This window comes from Numida meleagris, chromosome 11, assembly GCF_002078875.1.
Source record: "Numida meleagris isolate 19003 breed g44 Domestic line chromosome 11, NumMel1.0, whole genome shotgun sequence".
Classification (NCBI taxonomy): Eukaryota; Metazoa; Chordata; class Aves; order Galliformes; family Numididae; genus Numida; species Numida meleagris.
The window spans coordinates 10,546,624-10,573,265 of NC_034419.1; the positions used below are offsets into that span (position 1 = coordinate 10,546,624).

General features: G+C 47.9%; 1 protein-coding gene across 4 annotated transcripts in view; it reads right to left on the bottom strand.

Moving 5' to 3' along the window:
* Positions 2,858–26,642, bottom strand: part of KLF15 (Kruppel like factor 15) — a 32,814-nt gene continuing 9,029 nt past the window's right edge. For 2 of the 4 annotated variants that reach the window (XM_021409512.1, XM_021409511.1), the window contains exons 2-3: positions 9,838–10,945; positions 2,858–4,793 (exon numbers count right to left, since the gene is read on the bottom strand). In XM_021409512.1, the coding sequence (XP_021265187.1) occupies positions 4,625–4,793; positions 9,838–10,880 (1,212 nt within the window). In that variant the 5' untranslated portion in view covers positions 10,881–10,945 and the 3' untranslated portion in view covers positions 2,858–4,624. Of the gene's footprint in view, positions 4,794–9,837; positions 10,946–11,975; positions 12,658–14,571; positions 14,694–26,642 lie in introns of those variants that run through there. The other 2 variants (XM_021409510.1, XM_021409513.1) reach the window with 2 other exon arrangements.

Here is a 26,642-nt window from a genome sequence, read left to right on the forward strand (position 1 = left end):
TCCTTGGTATTTCTCCCAGATGGGGAGTGCAGGTCCAAGCCAAATGCCCATGGTACAGCACACCCAGGCTTACATAATCCAAGGGGCCCAAGGTAATCATTAACGCTGGCTCACTGCCCTAGGCTTTGTGCTTGAGTCACCTGGCTGTTTGGATCAAATGTACAGTGGCCATTTAGACAACCAGAAGACTCCCAGCAAGAGGATTTAGGTAGAAACAACCCCCAGGGAGGGTATGGAGCAGGGGCTGTTGCAAACATTTAATGGGATCAGGGGAGCAGGACACTTTTAGGGAGGCTTGCCTGGGTCAGTCCCAAGCACAACATACGGTCAGGCGAGCTCTCATTTCTCTCTCCTTGGCATCCTTTCTAAATGTAGACATTATCAGTGCAGCCTGACTTTATCTCATGCCCTGTCTTTACCTTTCTTTGCTTACCTGACGTCTCACTTACATGTCCTGTCACTCTTATCCTTCTATCACCTGCTGTGCACTATTGATATTTGGTCTGTGCCACTGTCTGGGGCAAAGGAGATTTGGGACATCTTGATTCTGTTCCCAGTTTCCCTCTGCTTTGCTTTGTGGTCTCAGACGCATCAATCCACTGCCCTCTGTTCAGCCAAAGGTCAAAGAAGTCAGGTCGCTTTACAGAAAGGTCACTTTACTCTCATTTACACTTAGTTCTTACCTTCAGTGTGACCTTCCCAGATGATAGCTCCTCGTAACACTGTTTCTCCACCACTAGCTCTGATGAAGAGTCTATAAACAGCCAGAAATTGCCAGTAAAACCATTCAGAATTACACAGAGCACCCACTAATGTTAGGAAACGCCTTCCAGTCACTATATAAAAGCTAGAACACTGCACGTGTCCATTCATGCCTCCAGTTATAGACGCCTTAAGTCATTGAGACTTAGCCATATGCATAACAATGCCATGCTGTGCTTTACCGTTCAGAGCTGCCAAAGCAAAGACATAATAAACCTATCTATGGTTGTGGCATCAGAGAACTCTAAATACTTATTTATCTTCAGGGGTGTAGACAGTAATCAAGCTTAAGGCAATGCCACTTTTTTCATGAGTCAGCCAGACCCATAGCCAGGCCCAGGCAGGCCAGTAATTCCAAGTAAAACAAACACCCCAAATTTATTCTTTTTTGAAATTTTTTTTCCTGTGACAAACCTCTGAAAACATCATTAACTTTCATGCAGAACTAACTCTCCTTTCACAGCAAAAACAGCCGTATAGGGCTGAGTAAAATGTTGAAACTTTCACTTAAGTTTCCCTACGGGTAAGCCTTTAAAGCCAGGGAAAAGAAAACCAACAAACCACCACAAATCATACTCAGAAACTGCACCTAGAAAAGGGAAAGAAAAAAAAAAAAAGAAGAAAGAAAGAAAAAGAGAGCAAGTGTTTCATGGACAATATGCCAGGCTAAAATATAGCTTAGATCTTAAGATTTCTGCACTGGTGTGCTCCAGCAGTGGGCATTTTGCATTGCTCCACTTGTACTCTAAGTATTGCCTCTTGCAGACAAATAGCAACTTCTGCCCCAAGTGCCTTGCAGGGTGAGTTGCCCAACATTACAGCAATATCAGAACTCCAGAGGAGATGGGGAGGAGACTGAGATGCTGGTTAAAATAAAGCAACTGGTTTAATGCGTTATGTTGGTAGGGTGAGAACAGAAGGGAATCGGTGATCCTCTTGGCACAGGTTTGCTAATTAAAGCAAGTTTGCAGTTAGAATTCTTAAAACAACTCTCCTTAGGACTCTGGTCTTCAGGCTGCATCTCAGGAGGTAGCAACACAATGGAGTGACCAGAGCTTGCTTTGCCACGTCCCTCAGTCCTCTTGCTGAGCTCATAGGGGTGCTCTGGAAGAAATAATCAAGATCTGGAGATCCCTGGCAAATCAGCTGGCATTTTGGTGGCTGTACTTCAGGGAGACACTTTCATCCCCGGGTGCCCATGAGTCTAAGAGTAATCCTTGCTGGGGGATCTGGACCTGCTGCGCTACTGCTCCCGTTGATACTCAGATAACATTACTGATTTCTTCTCCTGGTGAAGGCCAAACACAGTACAAGAGATGTTCCAGCTTGCAAACCACAAGAATCTCATGTTTGTGCCCGTGTTGTTATGCATGGGAGGCAATGGTTGTTGCAGGACAGGGTATCTTCTCCTCAGGCCTGAGGCATGCTCTGTACCGCAGGTCCCAACACCACTCTTCCAGAGGTAGGATTCACTGCAGAGCCAACCAAAGCGCCTTGGCACCAAGACCTTTGCAGTGCTGAGCTGCTCTTTCGCAATCCAATCCTGTGACTGCTGGTCTTGCTGCATGCTCCTTCCATCTGAGGATTATACATAAATCAAGTCCCACAGTGTCACTGTGATGCACTTATTGTCCCCATTTTACAAGAAAGAGAACTGAGGCACATGGCAATAGAGCCCTTTGCCCTGGGTCACGCAGTGAGTCACCACGCCAGCCTCAAACAGACTGAAGCCCTCCTCCTTGACGCTAGGCACTAGAGCTTGAATTTCCTCAAAACCTCAAAACCTGCTTGCTCTAATTTATTAACCTCAGTCTGGCTGCAGCTGCAGACCTGTTCCACAGCCGGCAGAAACCATAGACGGCATTTGGGTCCCAGCGCTGCCAGGTGAGGTGTGAGGGCTCCGGCGAGACAGCTTGCGCCTCCCAGGAACTTTGGGATGAGAAAAACTGAAGGCAACTCGAGGTGTGCTCCACCACCTCCCTGTTACCCAGCACCTGAAAAGCTATATCCAGGTGAATCAACATTTCCAGCACTAACATCTTGATTACGGAGCTGGCGACAAAGGAAGTGGATGAATAATAATTTGAAAAAGGGATTTAAAATTTCCATTTTCATTTTATTGTCAAAGTATTTTTATGAAGAACAAAAGAAAATATACAGAATTGTAACTTATGTACACTGGCTTTATAGGTATTTTTGTTTCCAATTTACACAAATTTTGATACGTTATTAAAAGATATTTTATATAGATATGCATCTATGTACAGTTTTATTTACATACATTCATAGGATGTGATATAAACCAGTCAATAGATGATAGTTCATTTATATTAATTTCTAGAGGACAAAAGGAATGCATTTGCCTTCGCTAGACCTGCTGTTCCTGCACAGCGCGGGCTCCTGCTCTGCCTGGCGCTAGGATTGCAGCTTTCTATTTCCCATTTTGCCAACAAAAAAGACAAACAGATGCCGTCTGCGAATGGAAAGGAAATGCAACATCCATTATAAAATCGCTCCTAATTACTGAATTCTATTTTCTTCTACAGCTTCTTACAATCGCCAGAGTCCAAAAGGAAAAATGAAACAAGAAGAAACACAATCACTTGCCTGCTACAATCTGATCATTTGCTTAAATTCCCTTCTTAGCCAGCTACCATACAAACCGATTTCATTTGGCTGTTCTCACCCATTTGCCCACCCCAGCTGCGTGGAGCTCTGACATGGCTGTTGGTAAGGAAAAGCTCAGCGCTGAAGCTCACTCTGGGACAGAAGATCTCCTGGTGCTGTCTCACCAGGTTGGCACGCACCATTGGGTACTGGGACACCCAGACAGATGGACGGATGGGGAAATGGAGGCTCAGCCCCAGCCAGTGAGGCATCAAGCTGAGCGGACAGTGAGTGCTCAGTGTTTGCCAGGTGCAGAGCACAGCTGTTTGCAAGCAGTCTCCTGCTGCCTTACATATTAGACAACAGCACTTCTGCTAAAGGCGGTGGATGCTTCAAGGCAAAGGAAAGCAGGGTTTCCTTCAACTTGTGGGCATCCTTTCACCCTCAATGGTCGCACGGGACAGGAAAAGCACGCGCATGGGATGCAGTGAGCCACACCAAAAGGCCTCCACGCCAAGCCATTCCATCCAGCCTGAGCTTTGGGTTTGTTTGGGGTAGCTTAAATATATATATATATATGTATGTATGTATGAATATATATACATAAATATTTATATATAGCCCTAACCAAGGAAAAGGTAAATGTGAGCTGGAGAAATGAGAGTGGTGCGGAGGCGTGTTCCAGCACTTGCATGCCTCGCCTCCCCCTCTCCCCAACTCCCACTGTTCCTCCTCCTATGGCCGGCCCCTACAAATCCTTGGCTCAGGCGACCCAAAAACAAAGGAGTTGTTTTCATTTCAAAAGGAATTTGCTGTTTCCAAACTGGACAAATAGAGCAGCTTAATAAAAACTCACAATGAATGGCCTGTACATGAGCAAAGCCCTCAGGAATGCCAGGGCTATAATTAACTAGCAGCAAGCAACTCTTACATTTTCCTGTGCAGCAGAAAACAGCTAAAAATAAAACACTGTAATTTCCAAAAGAAGCAGCAGAGGGAAAGATAGAAAAAAAGGAAAAAAAGCATCCTTAAAAAAAGAGAAAAAAAAAACAGGAAGAAACATCCCCCTCCCCTGACCCCAAAATAACTTCATTCTCAAATCATCTTTAAAGGACACGGGATACTCGTACATGGTGGTATCAAGTAACAGCATGGACTGTTCTGTGAAGACAAATAAATTATCACTAGAAATATAGTGAGCAAAGTGCTGTCATCGGCTGCTGTGGGACGGCTGCAGGAGGGGAGGTGGGAGAAGTCAGTTCACGGAGCGCACGGAGCGGCTGCTTCGCGGGAACCGATGCACCTTGACGTGTTTGGACAAGTGGTCGCTTCGAGCAAATTTCTTCTCGCAGACGGGACACTGATAGGGTTTCACCCCCGAGTGGGAGCGCCGGTGCCGAGACAGCTCATCTGACCTGGAGAACCTGCAAGAGAAGAGAAGCCTTTTGAGGCAAATCAATAAATTCTCTTATGGCCTCAAAACATCCCCTCGGGCCACTGGGAGACTCTCCTTGAGGAAAAGCCCAAATAAGCAAACTGGAAGGGCCAGGACAACACAGCAGAACCAGTCTGGTCTCAACCAGTGGCCAGCAGCAGTGATGGAAACACACAATTAACCCATGTAAACTCTGGACTTGGCGCAATGAATGGAGGCAACGTTTTATGTAGAAAGCTTGCTGTAAGCCCAGTAATAAGGGTACATCTCAACTGAGACAGCTCTGCTCCTCTGTCCCCTTCAAAAAAGCCAGTCCCCCAGCCTCTCTCCTGCAAATCCCAGCATGGATCCTTCTCAGGCAGTGGGAACTACCAACATCCCATAGTGAGGTCTGCTCCAAGGTCCATCACCAGCATCATGGCAGATGCACACTGAGATGGGCCCCAGATAACAGCCAGACATAACCACCCAAAAGCTACACAGTTTATCAGATCCAATCAAAAACTGGTCTTTGTAGATACTCTTGATGGCTAAATAAAGAGGCCTTAGTACAACGGTACCAGAGATGCTCAGTGTTATAACAGTTGAAATCCAGGTGGGCTCCAATGGCCATTAGCATAGATACTTCATGGGCAAACTGAAATCAGAATGGAGACTCTAATTACCAAACTTATCTCTCAGAGTCATTTTAATTTTAGATATTTCCCACTTTCCATCTCAACAGAAACATTCTCAATTAGCCACCGTGAATCCCAGAGGCATTAATGAACTCAACTCAGCCAATCCTTTGGTCTCAGCAGCTGGCTCTACCTCCAGCTTGGACATGACTGGGAGCCACAGGGTTAATTAACAATGTCACACTAAAACAGCCCTGTCCAGATGGGTACAAAAAATTTGCTGCCTGACAAAGGGCAATTAAGAGTTTTGTTGCCAGAACAGCAACAAAGAGCGGTACAGAAAGCGAGCTTGCAAGAAATGGTATCAGCTGTTTATTTACAATAAATAAATGAAGTCATGGGCACTAGTGGAATAAATGGGGGAAAGAACATGTAGAAAAAATGTGCCCTTCTGGAGCAAAATATCACATCACCAACCGGGTGGGTACACTGTTTTTATGAAAGGGGAAAAACAGGACTGCTGGGCTCCAATGAATAAGTCCTTCATGCAAGGAAAATAAGTTTCCACATAAAGGTTTTAATTAGCAGAGATCTCCCCCGCCATGAGCTGCAGAATGAGGTGCGGGTACTGGGAGGGGCTCCTTCCATTCCCACAGCACTTCAGACTAGTGCTGCTTCCCAGAGAGCCCCATGGATGGAGATCTTCACCCTGAGTGAGGCATGCTAAGGATGCATCCATTCCAGGGGTATTTCTGTAGAAGAATCCTTCACCCATTCTCTTGATTTCTTTGCTTTGTCCTTGTTTTGGTGTCCTTAAATAGCCAAAGGCATCATGAAGGGCAGCAGGCAGATGCTCTAATGGAGCCACCAATTCGTTCCTTGCTGACTGTGGGACTTGGCTGGGCAAGGAAGGGACCAGTTACCTGTGGTTGCAACCACATCCAAGAAAAGATAGAGCAGAGGGAGGATTTTTTTGCATAGAGCTGCCCTCTTATACACCAGCTTATCACCCCAAGAAGGAGTGAAACCAGATGTGGCTGTGTTGCCTTGTCCCATGTCCTTGGCTGTTAAGGTCACCATCTGCAACACACACAGCTAATCCCGACAAGAGCTCTACAAGTGCATTTCAGTGGGAATTGCATGGATGGTGAGGGAGAAAGAGGTGCACATCGAGAACGAGCGGCTCCTACCCAGGGAGCTCAGATGAGTTCATCCGATAAAAATACACACTGCTTCATAACGATGTCCTTAGCTGAAAAGGCAGGAATGTTGCAATACTGTTCTCCAGCAGTCATGGAAAGATCAACTTACGGAGCCCACAGAAATAAACGTCAAGCTGTCAGTGTGTTTACAAAAAAACAACGCAAAGGTTAGGACAAGGAAGCTGGAAGATCTGGTGGCCTGCCTCCACAGCACATGCATGGTATTTGCAGCACATTCTGGCACTGAAACCATCCCCAAAGATGCTGTAAACAATCCCTGATGGAAAGCCAAATTCAGATGAAAACAAGGCGCCCCCAAGGAAGACCTCACTAGCCCAGCTCACTGCTGTTTGCAGGATTCCTCCTTCAAAAGAAAGGTGGAGGGAATTGGGCAATCCCACAGCAAATGGAAGTCTCCTTCATCCCTCTCTCTGGTGGGGACCTGTAACCAGATCTCCCTTGGAGACCAATCCTGGAGCTCCACAGTGTGTGGGACTCCCAGCCATGCAAGGACCCATGGCTCACAGGGCATCAAGGCCGGTATCTTCAGCTGGGACTCCGTGCTCCCAGCCATGGCCACCAGCCATGGTGCAGGGGGAGGCCCTGGATGCATCCAGAGCTGCTCCCAGCCTCTAAACTCTCACAAACCGGCTGTCCCCTGTGGAGTGGGTTGTGGTAGGTACTTCCAGATGAAGGATGCGCAGGATATTTGAACACTATTGCCTAATCCCACAGCTTTTCATGCTGCTGCCCAGGGGAAGGACAGTGAGAATTCTCCAGCCCCTGACATGGCAGAGCTGCTGGGGCCAGCCCGGTGTGCTGATGGAACCATCTCAGGAGCAGAGAAACAGAGGCTGCCAAAGGCACAGGACATGGATCAGCACATCAGTACAGAGGAGTATGGAGCCCAGCGGGTCACCTCATCGCCTCTTCCACTGTGCTGAGCACACCTTGTGCCAGGATTCAGCCTCCTCGTTGCCTTTCCCACTGTCTCAGGGGCTGGGGAAGGGTCTGCAGTGCACACAGCCCTACCCTGGTGTGTGCAGCTTCCCCACAGCAGCACTGCCCAGTGAGCTGGGTGAGGTTTGGTCCCCCCCATGTAGCTGCTCTGCGTTAGACAGCAGTTTGTTGTGTTTTTGAAATGATCATCTTCAGTGAGCTCACATCTCAAGTGTCTTTGGTGAGGAATAAATACACAAGCACAAGAATGTGGAGAAAGGGGGAGGAAGCGCAGCCCAGCAGCGCTTTAGTGTTTAAATTCATTCAAGATGATCTAAAACTGGGGGAGGACAGAGAGTTTGGATGCTTTGACGTTAAGTCATGTGAGACGCAGCTCTCACTTCTGGAAAAGGCAATTGTGCTGTACTGATGGAAGGGGCTGAGCAATTCAGCACTCAGCAGAGTCTGACCTGGGAGCAGGGTGCTCGGAGCCCTCCTGGGCTGCTCACCTGGAAGGATGCTGCAAGTACACTCACCAGCCTGAGGCTACCCAAAAACACATCCCATGCCCTAACCCCTGCAGCACTCAACCGCATGCTCAGCCTCCGCCCCTCCTTGCCCTGAGTGCATCCCCCTGGCTCTGCAGCCTGGAAAACACCAGCTCTATGGGAAGACAGAGCTAGAGGAGGTCACCCAGAAGCAGCACTTCACAGTCCTGATCCTGAGCCACAGAAGTCACAGGAAGCATTGCCGTAAATCTTGGCATGGACCAGATCCAAACCTCACGTGCTACATGCGTTTGCCACAGAAATGAGATTTTTGTACAAGGAAAGCCAACACGAGACCCACAGGCAGGATGCATACTGCTGCCTGCAGCACACACGCTGACACCCAAATAAATAGGAGTGAGTGCCTTTGTGACAGGCCAGGAGCAAAGCGCCTGTGCCTAGTGGGACCAGGGGGCTGAACAACGCAGCACTGGTTTCAGCACATCCTGAGCAGCCACTGAGCCCTCCACTGTGCCACACCACTCGCATACACAGAAGGAAAATCACCACCCAACCACAGAACCACACAAATTGAAGTGGGGAGGAAAGAAATCAAAGATAATAATCAAAGAAATGAATTGCATTGAACCATCTAAGAGACAAACTTCAAATTTGGTCCAGTTTGGGAACAGAGGATTCTGCCCCATTCTGACCTTTTCCCTCAAACCAATTCAGCCATCTCTAACTGCTGCATGTCACACAAAGTTAAGTTGCACTTTTACTCACAATTTCTGCTCTTACTTTTTACCTTGTCTGTTGCCCATGATCACCACGCATTTCCCCATTAGCCATTGCTCACTGGAGCTCTGCAGAATATCCTTTGAAAGAAATCTGGTTTAACTTAATGCGAAGGGGTTAGGGCTATGTTTTGCTCCCATCATAACTCATGGTGCTTTTTATTAACACCTGGCAGCAGGCACACTATAAGCACAGCTAATTGCAAGGAGGGACAGAGGCTTCCATCAAAGTTTCTGGCAAAAATTTCAACTATTTTTCTTTAATTTTTTCGACTAGTATTCAAAAAAATTTAGAGATTGCCTCTGCAAAACGCTTTGCTCAATCAAACCTGCAATCTTCCATTCAATTCCATCTCAGCCTTCTGGGGATGCTGTTACATCTGACAGTTTTTTTGCAACTTTGAGCAGCACCCACGCGTTTTTCTCAATCAGTGCAGAGAATAAAACCCAGAGCAGGCTGGAGTGCCACTGCCAGCACTTGCAGAAGGCGTGGGATGGAGTGTGTTTTTCTGCAAAACTGCACAGAATGCTGCTTTTCTTAACCATACTCACTTAGCACAGCTCTTCACAGACCACGTTTAACCTCGTGCAGCCCTGATTCACACGATTCCCTCCCTAAAGCACCCTGCTCATTTGGTACCAGCTGAGCATCTGCAGTGGCTGCTGCATTGCAACCAGGCCATCACGGCTGCAAGGTACTCCCTGCAGTAACAACCTTAATCTGACCATCCTAGTACAAACTACAAGTTACAATAGGCTTTTTCTTTTCTTTTTTTTAAAAAAAGACACTCGTCCAGCTGGTGGCAGCAGGTGATGCTCTGCCATTTAATATATGATGTCCACCGGATTACCCAACAGGAAGAAAATTGTCTTAATTCTCAAGCAAACCGAGCCAGCTTTGGGAACAGAAACTGTTTATAAATGAGTGCAAACCTATTTGCTCAGCAAGTTAGAGAGGGGGATCGGACACTGCTGTGCCCCAACACTAACCTCCATCCGCAACCTGGCCACGTGCACGCAAAAGGCTTTTCTCCTGTGTGCCTCCTCAGGTGGGCTTTCAAATGGCTGCTTTTCGTGTACATCTTGGTACAACCAGGGAAAGAACATTTGTGCATTTTAATGAGTTCTGCTGCAGGGTTCTTTTGAAATTTCTGACCCATGATGATTCCCGTCTGACCCTGGATCATGCCTCCTGGCCCAATTGGCTTGGCAGCGATAGGGACGGGAGCAATGCGGACAAATTTAGAGGGCAAGTTCAAATTGGATGACTGGACTATCTGGGGCACAAGGGCAAATGTCTGTCCTTGGATGTTGACTAGGAGCTGTGCAATTTTAATGTTCTCTTGTGCTGGTCCTTGAGAACTAGGGCTCGTGTTGGACTCCTGTTTGATCTGTACAGGCTGAATTTGGAGCATAACCGGTATGCCATTCTCCAGGGACACTCCTCCATTTGAAGCCTGGCCACCTTCCGTCGAGCTATTCAACTGTTCATTTTTACTCTCTTTTAAACTAGCGCCGGGTAACATATGGTCTTTTTGCTGTAGCGAAGCAACAGAAACTTGGCTGCAAGCTCTCAAGTCCTTGGTCTCACTTTTAGGTCTTTCTTTGAGCTCCAGCTCCATGTTTTCTTCCAGAAATTCCTCAATTTCCTCAAGCGTGGGCTGAAATGGTCCAGAGTCTTCCATATCCACAGCGAATTCAGGCAACCTAAAATACTCCTCTTTCACTATGGGCTGAAGTCTCCTTTTGTCCCACCACGATGCAGCGGTGTTCCCCAAAGATGCCTGGGACAGCAAGTAGTCTAAGATGCTGTCCTGACTCTCCGCACTGGATGTGCTTCCATAGCTGGAGCTGAGAACCTGGGATTCCGGGCTGGAACAAGAACAAAAGCTGGACGAGTCGCTGTCATCTTCTGACAGAGGAGAGGGCAGCATTTGGTAGGACCTCACCCCTGCTGTCATGTCCCTAAAGTATCCCAGAGAAGACCTTGTAGATGAAAAGGATTCATCAGTAGGCACCAGGTGATCCACCATTCCTGGGCGAGCTCTTACAGGTATCCCAGCAGCATATACCAAGCAGCGAAGGTCCAGGTGAGAGCCTGGGTGCAGGGAAACAAACCACCAGCAGTCAGAAGTCAGTTTAATTATTCACCTCCATGAACTAAACCTCACTAAGCCCTCCAGCTTGCAGGAAAGTCCAACGCACGCAGCCTCTCCGCGCACATGCTGCTGCACGCTTTGCTACGTCCATGCCATCCCCAAAGGACTGCCAGGGCCGAAGCGTTCTGCAGGATTGCACCACGTATTTGCAAAAGAATTTTTTCAGAAATCATTTCACAACTGCGTGTGCTCTAGATTTACAGCTCCCTTCCAGAATATTACTGCCAAAAGGAAATGAATTATGGGCTTTCACCTAGCAGTAAAGCCAAGAGGCAAAGAAGGGACGGGGAGAAGAAAAGAAAAAAAAGCGTTGACATTTTTACCACCCCAAAAAACAGGAAAACAAACAATCAAAAAAAGAAGTTTATTGCTGGTGTCCATAAAATGCAAATCCTTCCCTCATCTTGTAGCTTTCCACCAACCTTATTTTTAACTTCCTCCGTTCCACAAATACAGGCTAATCAGCGTAATGCAGGGATCAATCTGTCAGGAGCCAAAAATATTTACTGTGCTTCAGCATTCACTAGGCGGATTTTCCCCTCCAGATGTAATGAATCAGTGTGCCAACGTCATCATCACCTGCACTGCCCTTAACAAGGCTGGCACCGCGCTGAGCTAATTACCGTGGCTAACTGCTGGCTGCCTGCACCCCATCCCTTCACATCCCATCCCTCTGGGTGTGGAGATCCAGGTAACCCAAACCTTGTGCCGGGTGCTGAACTGGGAGGGCTGGGGTGGTCCCAGTTCCCCCTGCGGAGGTGGCACCCTATGGGACTGCACTGAACCCCAACCCCATGGGCACCCACACAGGCAGCACCACAGCGTGCCGACAGCCGGGCACGTCCCACGGTCTCCCAGTTAAGCCAAGCAAAAGGTTACTGGGAAGCGGGGGGAGGCAGAAGGGGTGTCTGCGAGTTTGTTGTCTTTCTTTTTTTCCTGCTCCCCAAGGAAAAGAAAGAAGTTGCTTACGGGCTGGAGCCTGTGCCCCTCGCAGTGACCGTGTCCCCCTGTACGCAGCGAACAGTGGCTCTCAGTCATCCGCTGAAGGTGACTGATGGAAAACAGAGCTCTACGTGTGCATAATAAAACAGCTCTTTCTGGGGAAGGCATGCAGCGCGCAGAGATAGAAGTCATTTGATCAGCCTCTGAGGGGTGCGTGTGTGAATTAGGAGGCATGTGACCAGCGCGAAGGAAATGCCACTCAGGCTTGTTACACGCTGTCATTTTCCACAGGCTCTGCTGCCGCGCTTTGGACGCTTTGCCATGAATAGTCAATAGCTCCGTGCAGGGACAAGAACCTTCCTGCTGCTTTGCAGCCTCAGCTCCAAGATCTGCCCATCTTTGCCTTCTCTGAGGAAAAATGAAAAGCCGTCTATGTGCTCGGCAGCAAACGTGGCACACAGCACCCTCAGCTCCATTCCACTGACAGCATCTATTCATATTTTGCAGGAAATGGGGGGGAAAAAACCCATATTTCTTAAAGACACAGCTCCCTCCTCCATCCACACACGGAGGCTGAAAGAAGTGAGCCCGCGTGTTCCCCTGGTTTGTGCAGCTCTGAACGCTCACATGTGCTGAGCGCGAGGAAGTTCACGCAGAGGTTAGCGGCTCAGCCTATAACCATAACCTATAGTAAAAGTGAAGAGCCAGAAGAGCTGAAATTTAACACGCAGCCAGCTCTTTTTTTTTTTTTTTTAATTAAAAAAAACAACAACAAACCGAATGCTGCTGGAGGAACTCTCCACCCGGACTGCAGCAGAGTGGTGCTGAGAGCACACCGTGTTTTTTCTAAGAAACGCTGGCGCGCTCCGAGCAGCTGGCAAGGTTTCCTTTTGCAAAAGGAAAAAGCTCAAGTTTTCTTTAAATGCCTGCAGGAAGAAGCAGGAAGCCACGTATCAGGACAGCCCTATTCACGGGGAATAGAACTAAACCCTGGTGTGAATGAAGGCTGGAAAGAAGGAAGGAAAACACAAGAAACGCCACCAGGAGCGGTGAGCGGCACAGCTGGCAGGGGACAGCACGTGTGCACAGTGTCACCTGCGTCTCAAGAGGACGGGGACTGTCAGGGGCAAACGCATCAGATCAGGCACAGCGCGCACCGGGACTGCGTTCCGCGCTCTCAAAGCTCACGCAGCAGCCAGGAGGATTCTGGGGAATGCCTGGAATGCAGGATCGAGCCCAAGCTATATTTTATCCCAAAGGCCAAGCCAACAACTGAAGGCTTTCATCCCCGCTTCGTCCGAAGGCGCAGCCAAAAACCAGGAGCTTCAAAAACAAAAACAAAACGCCAGGGCTACGCCAGCGATGAGAACGAATGACGGTGTTTACATAAAGCACCTCCATCCCTGACAGCAACGTGAGCACCCGCACCGGGCAGCAGCTGCTCAACAGCGCAGCACCACAGCCACCTTCGGAGAGAGGTCCGAAGTGATAGGACGGCCCCTGTGCCAAAAACATGTTGTTCTGCTGAGATCTGTCCTTCTAACCACCGGCTTAAAGAGCAAAATAATAATAAAAGGGAGTGAGAGGGTACATTCTGTCTCAGAATGACACTAAATGTTAAGCCCTGGGAATCTGCTGAGAGCCAGGGGCTGTTTCCCAGTTTGTCACTTGTGGACCGTCAGCCCAGCACGGCCGATAACACAGCGCTACGTGGGCTCAGATTCACTGACACTCATCTGCTATGTGTGCTGCTGCAGCTCTTTCAAGTTTAGGATCGATCCCTGCAGGGCTTTCCCTCGCTCCCTAGATTGTAAATGAGTGCAGGCTGACTCCTGCCCCACGGGCAGAGCCACGAAGCAGGCAGTGAATTTCTAAGATATTAAAATGAAAATCGGGGGGGGGGGGAGGAAATACTAAAAAAATACTAAAAAGAAAAAAGATATAGGTGAATAAAACAGCAATAATCAAAAGGAAAAGCCAAGAGCCAGGGAGCCCATCTGCTCCCAGCCCTGCTGCAAGCTGGCTGTGCAGCTCATCGCACACCAGGGCACGACGACGCTATTTAGGGGCCTCCCTGCCTTTTTCCAACCCCAATGCTTTTGGAAGCCTCAAAACCCTCCCCAAGTCCCTATTTTCTTCTGACCACCCCTTTCACACCCAAACTTTGGCTTCCCCACGAGCCAGCCAGCAGCGTCCCCCCCAGCACTGAATGCTCCCCATAACAGCACATGGTGACAGCGGGTCAGGGGGGCACAACTCACACTCCAACACCAGCACAGCCAGATCTCCACCACTGCAAAGCAGTTGGTTGGTTGGGTTTTTTTGTGTGGCTTATTGTTTTGGGTTGTGTTTTTTCTTTTTTTTCTTTTTTTGGGGGGGGGTGGGGGGCATTGTTCAGTTGTTTATTTTTTGTTTATTTTCCCTATTTTTAATGTATTATTTTTCCTCTCTCCCTCCTCAAGCTGTTTTTTTCCCACCGCTGGAGGATGTGACACCCCCTCCCCCCCCCCCGGGACGGGCAGCCCCTCGCAGCCCCCCCCGCCGCACGGGGGTACCGGGGTTCCTCTGCCGGACCGCGCATCCCCGCACCGCGCCAAGCTCCGCGTCCTTCGCACGCCCTTACCTGAACTCCTCCGCCAGCCGGCCCGGGGTGGCGAGGGGGGAAACGCGGAGAATGCAAAAAAAAAAAAAAAAAAAAAAAAAAAAAAAAAAAAAAAAAAAAAAACAGCGGTGAAAACGCAACCAAGATACCAAAACAACGGATTTTTAAAAAAATAAATAAATAAATAAATAGAAAAATAATAATAAAAAAAAAAAACGGCAAAAAAAAAATCAACCGCCCAACTGCCAAACGGGAGAAAACAACGCGCAACCGAGCCGAGGAACGAAGAAACGAAGAAGAACTCTCTCCCCCCCCCCCTCCTCCCCCGGTCCCAGCAGCGCGGCGGGACGCGGAGCGGAGCGAGCGCAGCTCCCCCGGGAGGCGGCGCGCGGTGCGGCGCGGCCCCGCGGCGTAGTACTATAAACCCCCCGGCACGGCGCCGGCGGCCGCGGGGGGGCCGGGGAGAGGCTCGACCGCGTCCGCAGCCCCCATTGGCCCCGCAGCGCCGGGGGCCGGCCCGTAGCCGGCCTCAATGGGAGCCGCGCACCGCCCGGCCCGGCCCCCGGGGCAGGCGGGGCGCGGCCACGTGCGAACCCCCGAGGGTGTGCGAGTCCCGGGGTGTGCAAGGCCCGGGGGTGGGCAGGTCCCCGGCTCTTCTCCTGCCCAGGGGAAATCACTGCTGGCTTTCTCCCCCAGCGTTATTACAGTCATGACAAGTTTAATATACGCATATATATGACCAGTTTTATATGTTTATAGTATTGCGTGTGTATATACGTGCACAAATATATACGCAAACATATATATACAAACACATATGGATATATACATATATATACAAACATATCTATTCATATTATATATACATACATATATGTATATATATAGACACAATACTGTGGATGTGTATATGTCTCCATACGTGCATGTATATACACCAGTTACATAGATATACTTAGATATAAAATCACTGACTGGCATTAAGATCATCCAGTTCACACAGAATCACACAGAACCATAGACTCCCCAAGGTTGGAAAAGACCTCTAAGATCATCCAGTCCAACTGTCCACCTGTCGCCAATATTGCCCACTAAACCATGTCCCTCAGTACAACAGCTAAATGTTTTTTGGACACCTCCAGGGACGGTGACTCCACCACCTCCCCATGCATCCTGTACCAGCACCCGACCACTTTTTCAGAGAAGGAATTTTTCCTAATGTCCAACCTGAACCTCCCCTGGTGCAACTTAAGGCCGTTACCTCTCGTCCTATTGCTGTTAACTGGGAGCAGAGGCCGACTCCTGCCTTGCTACAACCTCCTGTCAGGTAGTTATAGAGAGCAATGAGGTCTCCCCTGAGCCTCCTCTTCCCCAGACTGAACCATCCCAGTTCCCTCAGCTGCTCCCCATCAAACTTGTGCTCCAGACCCCTCACAGCTCTGCTGCCCTTCTCTGAACGTGTTCCAGGGCCTCCATGTCTTTCTTGTCATGAGGGGTCCAAAACTGAGCACAATACTCAATTCCAACCCTCCCTGCCATGGGCACGTGATCTAGATATGTTATATATACATATGTAAGTTACATGTCATACACGTGTAGGCTCAAGCACTCCGACAGTCATTTGCTATGTATATTGCTGCAGCTCTTTCTCGTTTAGGAGCGATTTGTTTAGGGTTTTCTCCTGTTCACTGGAAGATTTTATATCTTCTTGTCAGCGGTTTCTCACATTCCATTTATGTTTCCAACCCTGGGAAGGGGAAGGCACAGGGGGGGCTACCAGAACACAGCCTCGTGGCAGCAAATCTGCAAAACTTTCTGAGGTCCCCATTAGGAAAAATTAGGATATTAGGAACAATTTCTTCCCTGAAAGAGTGGTGAGGCACTGGCACAGGCTGCCCAGGGAAGCAGTGGAGTCACCATCCTTGGAGGTGTTCAAGAACCATGGAGATGTGGCACTGAGGGACGTGGGCAGTGGAACAGTGGGGGTGGGTTGGGATTGGACTTGGAGATCCTAGAGGTCTTTTCCAACCTTAACAATTCTGTCATTCTGCTGCTGCAGGACTATGGGCTTTGGGGATGACCCAGGGCTGCCTGGGCAGCCCCCATGGCTGCAGACCTGGGGGGCTGCAGCAGCTGGGCTGGGTGGAGGAAGCTCTGTGGGGTCACAGAAATGGTTTGTAAGGGGGCACCAAGGGATGGGAGGGGTTTGTGCCCTGTCATTCCCCCAGGTAGGTGAAGTTCAGCTTGATGAAATGCAAAGACATTAGATTGAGAGATTTCAATACAGCTAAAATCCCAAACCCTCAAGACTGAGCTTATTGGAATTAGAATTGCTTGCTTGTTCAGATAGGGAATTACCTTAGAATGCTTAGTACCATGGAAACGAACAAAATTTACAATCTTAATTTTACTATTATGACCTAAATATGCACTGGGACAAGTTAGAGGTCTCTTTAAATTTTGGACAACTTCTTTAGATTTAAGTTCCAGTAAATTCCAGCTTTCTACTGCAGAAGAGGGAGGGAAATTGCATATTTACTCACATGCAAATAAAACAGTGCATACCCCAGTTCCGCTTTTCAAGCTGCTTTCACTCCACGAGGCCAAATCCCTTCCGTTTCCCTACCAGCACCATGGAGGGCTGGCTGCATTCTGCTGTTACACAAAGGCTGAAGTGTGCAGAGGGCTCTGGCAGATCCAGATGTGTACAGCTGCTGAGATGAGATGTCCACCCACCTTTCCTTGTGCCAGTGTGCAGCTGCACACAGAGGTGGAGGAGGGACACGTGGCTTTTCCCACCTGCTATGGAGGAGTCACTTGGAAGGACAGGTTGAAACCTGTTAAACCAGGTAACGAACTGGTGAGGCTGAGCCCAAGAAGTGAATGAGCACAGTTCTGGTTCATGGGATGAGGAACTTTAGCTACACTACAGAACCCTACAGAGCATCATATCCATTTAGTGCTAGGCAATAGCAATCACTGGGAAGTAAAATGCAATGGAAATAAGCACATGTGTAACTAGGGGTTCTGTATTTCTCCAAGATTTCCCTGGGGGAAAAAAATATGCATGTAGGCAATACACAGTGCCAGGGAAAACAATCCTCCAGCATCCAAGATGAGCCTCTGACTTGAGCTTGCTCATGCACTATGTGACAAGTTCTGGATGCACCAACATTTTTGCATGTGTCCATGTGCCCTCTGCCACGCGAATGGGATCAGCTGCGCTGGGAAACTTCAGGAAAGTCCTTGTGCATCTGTGCGGTGCCTATGGGACTTGTGGGTGTTCAGCAATCTTGTAGACATTCCTGCCCTGACCAGGCTACTGGGCAGCAGGACACCCTGGACAAACATCCAAAGTCCGCTTTTTCTGCCCAGACATAAATCCTAGACAGACAAAGGACATGCTGAAAACAAACAAACATGATATAGGACAGCACAAGTTCTGATGTTTAATTTCAGCATAAAGAATTTCACTTCTGTGCAAACCCACTACTGTGCAACGGGAAATAATGAGAAAAAAATGTGAAAGTCGGTGTCACTTGGAGCCCAGATCTGGGGTCATCCTTTGTGAAAGATGTCCACAGCTTCATCCTCTACAGCATCTTTTCTGAGCTGAGATTTTATCTGTGGAGTTTTCCTTCCCAGGATGATCACACTGAGGTTGTTGTGAGGCCTCAACCCACAGCCGTGGTTCTGGGGTCCATAGATGCTGGGCTTAAACTGAAGTTGAGATTTACATGCTACAGTGGCAATGCCACCCTCTCCTCTGGGACATCTGAATGCACCTCCCAAGCTGTGAACTGAGTTTCTGATCGATTCCTTGAAGCCCTGTGACAGTGCAAGCAATGAGTGCACAGCTGAGCTTTGCTCATGGTGTCAGAATCACTGTCAGGTTTCCCTTAGCAGTGGAAGAAATGCACATATCTGCATAAATACAATGACTTCTGGTCACTTCTGACTGCCAACTCTTCATGCAATGACTGCTGGCCTGGGGCAGGCTGTTGGGTTAGGGTTAGAGTGAGATCCATGCTGTTGTCACCGATGGCTTGGATCAGCTTTCCTCTGCTCAATGGCTTCATTTGGTAGGGCAGCAAAACCGACCCCTGCTCCCTACTATAAGATGCATTTGTCTTCTCCCTATCTCACGCTTTTTGTGCATTGTTAGCAGACTTCCTTCCCTGTTCATCTCTTCACCGCGTCCTTTTAAAATCTGTTCACACCTCTGTCCTTTGATCCTGCCTGGGGATTTTCCATTTTCTCTTTGCCACCTTTCGGGAGAGAATTTCGTGGAACTGGTTCCCCTGCTCATGCAGCCTCTGTGGCATTCCTGCGCCCGCCAAAGGCAGGGCCGAGGTTAAGGGACTTTTCATTGTCCTTTGCCTGATGACTGTGTGCTAAAGATCCAATCAGGAAAGGCAAACACAGCTCAGCACTGGAGCCTTTTAACATTTTCCTGGAGATAATAATAGCGCAGCATTATCAAGTCAAAAAGAAACTGCAGGCTGAAGTTGTTCCCAAGCTGTTATGCACAGAACTGATAAAGGTGGGAGAAGGAGCAAAAGGCGCATCAGCTCAGCGCTCAGCACCGCGCACTGGTTGGCTCTGCCCACACGTTGCCTTCCCATCTGTGGCTGTCCCGAGGCTCGTTTTTCCTGCCTCGGGTTTTGCCATCTTCTGTAAGTTGCGCAGGATTGTGTTACAGATGATTTCCCATTTTTGAGGGGGCTGGAAGGGAAAGGGAGCTTTGCAGATGGGCAAAAGGAGAGATTGTGCCGCACAGGTAAGCACTGTGCCGCCTTGGAGGTCACCTGCTGTATTTCTGCACCAGCAAACTCTTAGCAATGAGACAAGCCCACTTAGCCACTTGGCAGAAGAAGGGTTAGTCGGGCTGCCTTGATTGCTTGCACACTTCTACGTACAGATTGAGGTTGCTCTTTTCCAATGAGAGAAACAAAAATAATCAGGCAAAGAAAAATTGAGGCAGATGGATCGATCCCATTTTGTGCCACAGCGCCAGTGGCCGGACCCCGCTGTCCTGCATCTTTCAGCCCCATTGCAGGGACCAAGGGGAGCACCCAAGCCTGTCAAACTGCAGTAGCACTGTGATCACTTTAACTCAGCAGTCCTTGACATTCGCAGATAAGGACTGCAAGTTCTTTTGGTACTACAGAAATATTGACACAAAGAATATGTTTATCCCTGACTGTGGTTCTGAGGGACAAGGTGGAAACGGCAACAGCAGTCTCAGGGCTTAATTTCTTTGGCCTTGCAAGGGCATCTCTGCTGCAGAGACAACAGTTCATTGATTCTTCTTTTTTTTCTTTTGTTTCCTTAACTAGTTTGGAAATTATGTTGTATTTTTAAGTCAGAGTTATAGGTCTAGAGGGAGATAAGATAGAAAAAACTCATTCTAGGCTTTTTTTTTTAATGTTAATGCTCTTTGGAATATTAAAGACAGTGGGGAGCTGAGCAGAGTTTCTGATTTTCTCCCAAACTTTCTGTTCATTAAGATACTGAGAGAGAGTATCAGCTGACTTTCTGGCTGTTTTTTTCCCAGGCTATCTTTAATTAGGTCCAGTTCCAAACTTGGCTTCCCATGCAGACCTCCTGCATTTGAATATATGGTCAAACACACCTAAGAGAAGTGCTACACCCATTGATATGCTGAATGGACAAGGGAAGCAGACCACCTCCTGCAGTTCCTAGAGGTTCCAGTGCAAGGGGAGCAGCCCGGTTCAAGCTGTCCCTCCTGAAGATGACTCAGGAACAGGCAGGTCTGTCACTGTGACAAAATCCACTAACTCACTTTGAGATTCAGCACCTACCTCTACTGAGTTTAAGAAACCAAAATAGACTGGAGGACATACAGGAAGATCTGGGCCATGAGTAATCCTGGCTGTGGCTCAGGAGCAGATCTGCAATAAGCTGTATTCCCCTGCCCTCTCCTGGAAGGAATACGAAGAGCTGGGTGTGTTTGTGCAGGATCCTTGTGCTGGGGACTCTGGGAAGCGGCTCGAGGTGGTGAGAGAAGATGGTCATTTTGAAGACCATGTTTAGAAAAATGAAAAACTAGGGCTGTGTTGTATCCATCATGTGTTGCCAACACTGAGTCTGCCTGAAATTGACACATCTTTTAAGAGAACGTGAATGTTTTCAAGGAAGAGCTGCCCTGCCTGTCCGTTTGCATTGAATTGGGAAACCGAGAAGATGACCCAACCGACAGAATCCAGAGCCTCTCCCTCACCTTAAATAGTAAACACAAAGCCCTCACAAAAACACTGGTAACCTTTGCTCAGGTCACAGAGCAGCGACAGGTCAGAACTGTAACACTGACAGGGGACAAGTGCAAGAAGTCAAGTGAGAGCCCATCACTTGGCCAAGGACATGGTGAGAGCCCAGCAAGGAAATTCTTCTTTGTCCCAAACACCAAACATCCAAAGCAACACTAGTCCTGCTTTAGGAAGAGGACTGATTAGGAAATTGCTGCTGTTAAGATAATAATGGGAGTAATGAACCTCAAAAGCTGAGTGTGGTCACTCTATAAGTAAGTCTATAGTTCAATAGTTGCAGTGTAGGATTATGAAACAGGAGCTCTGGAAGGACAGGACCAACGTCATGTGCACTATTTAACCTCAAAGTGTCTCATGCTTTGAGTTTTCTTCGTCTTTATGTTTCACCATGTCCTTGTAAGCCCAGCAAAAAGGCAGGCAAAACTTCTCCACCATGTCACAGAATCATTAAGGTTGGAAAAGACCGGTAAGATTATCATGTCCAACTGTCACCCCATCCCCACCATACCACTAACTATGTCCCTCAGTGCCACATCTCCAAGTTTATTGAACACCTCCGGGGATGGTGACTCCACCACCTCCCTGGGCAGAAGAAATGTTCCCTAATACCCAAACTGAACCTCCCATTGGCACAACTTTAGGCCATCACGTAGAGCTGAGTCCCCTCCATGTTGCTGAGGTGCTGTTCAGCACAGGGGAAAATGAGACCATGCTCTGCAGAGAGACCATGAGTGGGTATTCATGTGGGGAGGATGTCTTTGTCTTTTAAACCTTGGCAATTCTCTTTTTTTTCATGTTAGGGAGTCACTGAAGACCATGCCAGACACCACATAATACCCAACAAGCTCCACAAGTGGGTTCTTTCCCCACTCCACCCAAGCACAAAGCTTGTTTGCTGGGTTTGCAGTACGTTCAGGACATTTCTCTACCCTCTCCTGCATCATCTTATCAAAGAGATGAAATCAACAAAGCCGTTCCAGCTGCCTTAAGAAGAGAAAAATCTCCTATTTCCTGCTTCAGCACAGGGGTTAAGAACAATGTTTCTGTTCATCACAGAAATAAACATTAAATGAATGTTGAGTTATATCCCTCCTGTGACTAATGTTCTAGCTTGTTTTCTAACGTTAATTCTTCATATATTTTTTTCCCTCTTACATTTGTCCAGACTCCTGTGCTCCTGGGGGAATAATTACCCACTCAGCAGTTACTCTGAAGTCCAATTGTAATAGTTGGCAAACCTCCATTCTTCCATGCAAGCTTTCAAAATAATACTTTAGCTTATTTCAAATAGCACCACTCTCTGGAACTTCTTCTCAACTTGCTTCGCCTTGAATTGATATTCATTTCACTGCTTGTTGAGAGCTGACCGCTTTGCTTGTCACAAAGCAGATATTCTCAAAAGAATAATTACAAACAAACAAAAAACAGAACAGAGGGATGGTGTGTTTTAAAACGATCCATTGTGATGTAATGGTCTATTTCCTCATCTAATGAATCCTTACTAGGAATGTAAGCAATGAAGAAAACACTGATTCAGACCTGGATTATACCTCCCCAAAATACAGATGAGAACATAGGAAGTATTTTCATTCACACCAACCTTGGACTCGTCAGAAAGTTTGGGTAAATTTTAGTCATGCATCCTGTGATCTAAAAATGCGCATTTTCTTATTCTGTAGGGACTTGAGGGCACCGTACTGGCATCACAAGAAATAACTGAGAGCCGAATTCAGATCACTGGTACATACTTTTTCCTATAAACACTGCCTGGGAGGATACGGTGTCCTTTCCCAACTCTGCTAGTATTTAATTTATGTCTATATGGCCAGAAGCAACCCACCTCATCTCCTTTCTCTCCATTTTTTCCATCTGTTCCCTGAGGATAATTGTCTTGGCACTGTATGATACCGAACAAACTGATGTTCAAAAATTGCATTTAGATTGTCTGGTGAAGGATATATAGCGAAAAGATGATGACAAAGCCTTGTCTTCAGGACACCTGAGCTGTTCCAATGTCACAGGGAACAAAACAGATCCTGGAAGAAGAACCTGGAATCACTGAATGGGAGAGAAGGGCACGTCTTATTTAACCATTTCACTCTTCCATAACCTCTACTTAATGACATTCTAACTCAATTTTTCCTAAAATAAAAAGAGATGGCTCTAAACCTTTGAACATCACCCAGTGCTTGACCAAGAGTCTAGATATTTTTTTCGTCTAAGCCCGTATTTAATTGTGAGCATTGCATGAACTAATGGATGCAGTAGGGCTTGCCTGGATAGCACTACAGCTCCTGTCACTCAGCAAGCATCACCTCCATTTTTACAGTTAAGCACTGATCATGATAACTTGTCAGGTTTAGCTAAACTTCATTATTGTAATTCCCTTTTGCAACCAAATTCCTGTCTAGATATCACAGCCCCTAAGGTAAATACAGGCAAGTTTCTGCTCTGCAAAGTATCACGGTGCCAGCCCCACTCACAACATTGCTAAGGTGACCAGTCAAGAAAACTGATTTTGCTTTTACCCCAGAAATAAGATAGTTATCACTGATCCGAGAGGACAGAAAGGAGGTTGGTTCTAAGACATCGTTCTTCTCTTTTAGCATACAAAGTCAATTATAATCACAAGTGTATGTTATTTGCAACAACCAGTACTAACCAGGAATTTCACTGCTTGGCACAGAAGAGGATGAAGAAATCAATTGCAAACTCTGGGTCTTTATCAAAATCGATCCTGTAATTAAATATTTACCTTCAAGACTTGCCCAGCACAAAATTATCTTTTTTTTTTTTTAAGGATGATATCCTTCCCTCTGCTCCTACATGCTAAAATCAATGTATGCAAATTATTTAAATCCTACCAAATTTTACTCTTTTTTTAAATACATATATACAGTTCTAAATCTTACAGTTTCTTCATTTCATGAGCTATCATAAATGCTCCTGCTAACATTTAAGGTCACCTCTTCGTTACTTTCCCATTCTCCCTGCAACATTTGCCCCAAGCCCAGCTACTGCCAAACAGCACTGATTCAGCCTGAAGGAGAGGACACTGCACTGCCATAGTCATGCTGGAACTCCTCCTGGATTTTAAACTTGGAAAACTCAAGTATTTCCAAAATCTAATCTTGGGAGCTGTTCTTAATCTGTCAGCATCTTTTTAGGAACGATCTAAGAACTGCCTGGGCATTCATAGGAAAACTGAAACTGTCAAACGCTCTTTCCTTCCTTCTAACCTATGTGCAGAGTTGTCAAGATGGACTGTTGCTTGCGCCAGCACGCAGCCCAACAGCTGAATTAGAATTAGAAGTGTTATCTCAACAACTTAAGGTTGGAATCAGCCCGGTCCAACCCAGGCCTGGCAGATGTGCAGTCAGCAATGCTGTACCAGGTCTGGCAAAGGGCCAGCAAGACAAAGGCAGTGCCAGGAGGTCACAGCAGGTCCCCTCCTGCAGAGCAGCTCCACGCATTTCACAACTCACCTGCCCTGCTGTAGCCTCTGGGGACTGCAAGAAGGTGGGGTGCTGTGGGGTGACAGGATGGAGGTCTGTGACACCTGCTCAGGTGTGCGTTCAGGTCTCATGCCTCCCCACAGCATCCTGCTGCAAACAGCTGCATATGTGCCACCCTGATTTCACCATGGTTGAATGCAAGCTGAGGCTGCTGCTTTATCTGTCTGCCTTCAGCAGAGCTCAGCAGCAGGCATTCACAGCAGCTGCTAATAGATAACGCATTCGTGTTCTCTCCATCAGTGCCACGAGGATGAGCACCGTGACTTACTGGCACCCTCTGTGGTGCTGGCTGCTGCAGCCCCATGGCAAATGACATCTGCTTGTGCCAGCCCAAGCCTCAGGTATGGAAAAGGCTGCACATCTGCTGGAGTTTTATCCCAGCCATAGGCTGAAACATAAGGGTGCTCCTTTTAAAAGCTACTTCCATTTGCTTCCAGTCCAGAGCTACAAGATCGTGCAGGGAAGGGCCAGGTGTGCAAGTGGATATCCACCGTGCAAAGGTGGAAGCTGCACAGCCTCCAGCACAGCTACAGGTGCTGCAGCAGCCAGTGCCAGGCTGAGGTACAGTATTGCAGCCTTTGACGTCATTCCAGTGCGATCAGGCTCCGGCGTCTGTCCGAATGGGACATTGCACACAGTCCCCCCCTCCCTGAGAGCAGAAGCGTTGTGCAACACCGAAACAGACTTCGCTGAGGAATCAAGTATAGTTCTGCCCTGCAGAGAATTAGCTCAGCACTGCCAGGATCAGGCCGTCACTGCAAAATAAAAGATTGAATCGGTGCCCCGAGCAGCGGAGAGGCGTCTGATCCAGAAGATGGAGCAGCAGCAGGGCGGGCTGTGCGGCACGGGTGAGGCACAGTGCTGGAAGGGGGGACAGAGAGGTGTCCCAGCCCTTAAAGCTCCGTGGGTGAGACAGGTCCTCATAAAAACACAAGCCAGAAGGAAAGTTTCGGCAACCCAGAAGAAGAGGAGCGGGAAGGAATAAAAATGTTGAAAAGTCACCTCGAGCAGAGCCTCCTGAGCTGCGCTGGAAGGCAGCCACCGCATGGGACAGGGCCAGACAGAGAACTTGGCACTTCTCAGCCCTCTCTGGAGCCCGCTGAGACCCAGACAGTAGACAAAAAGTTTTGTCAGCTCAGTTACTGCAGCCTCCTCCTCCCTCATCCCCACCTTCAAAAGGAAGATGTGCCAGGAGCCTTCTCTGGCTGGCTTCAAGGCCACGTGCCTGCAGAGGAGCCATGTGGGCTGCTCCAAGGGGCCATGGTGAGCAACTGTACGCTGATGGAGCTGCAAGACTCACCCTCTGAAAAGAGAACACACTATGACCCACAATGCACAAAGTCCCAGATCTAACACAGCATGGAAGGTAGATCAGTTAAACTGCTGCAATTCTCACTGGGCTGATCCCAGACAACTTGAGACCTTCAGTTAAGAGTTGGGCTCTGTTCCTCCTGCTGCAACAAAACGTGGATATATTGCAGTGGTGAAACTGCTTGCTTCACACTTTACCATTGCCAAAGACAGATGATTTACAAGATGCTAGGAAAAGCATCAAGAAAATAAACAAGAGACTTCAGCTAGCCCTTGAGAATGGCTTAGCCATAGCTCAGGCTCAGTAAACACTGAAAAGCCTACAGGAAACTAAATATGAGGATAACAGAAATCTAAGTGTTCTTACAAGAGCCTTTCCCACAGCCACCACCGATCTGCGCAATTTTAACAAGCTCCATTAAATTTTATTTGGGAAGCTTGCAAAGGGGATACTGGCCAGAGGGGCGGGATCTGAAGGACAGGCACCAGCTGGCTTTCACTGCAGGGTACAGCCTTGGGATCAGCAAACTTCAGTCTGTGTAACACGTGGCAGGCCACTGGAGAGCGTGCAGCACAGCAAGCACTTGCAGGCTCTTCTCCATGCCTGGATGGTGTCCTGCTGCATTGCTATAATTTTGAACATTAGCTGCTGTAACAAGAAGTTTCCCAGTGAGACAGAGGCTGCCAGCCTGAGCCTGAACCAAAGCTGCTCCAAAATGTCATGATTTACTTTGGACATGCTGCTGCTGGCAGAGGGAAAAGCGATGGGCAAGCAGCAAGCTCACCGAGCTGCTCCTCTGGCACCAGCTGAGCAGAGCCAACATTGCACAACCCCTGGGGAGATGGGTGGGAAGGGAAACCATTTCAGTGGGCACCTGAATGCAATCAAGCCTCTTCAGCAGCAGAAATGATTGTCATCCCTGTGCCCTGCCTCAGCCTCCCAGTGTTGAAAATCCCTGCTCATATCATATGCAGG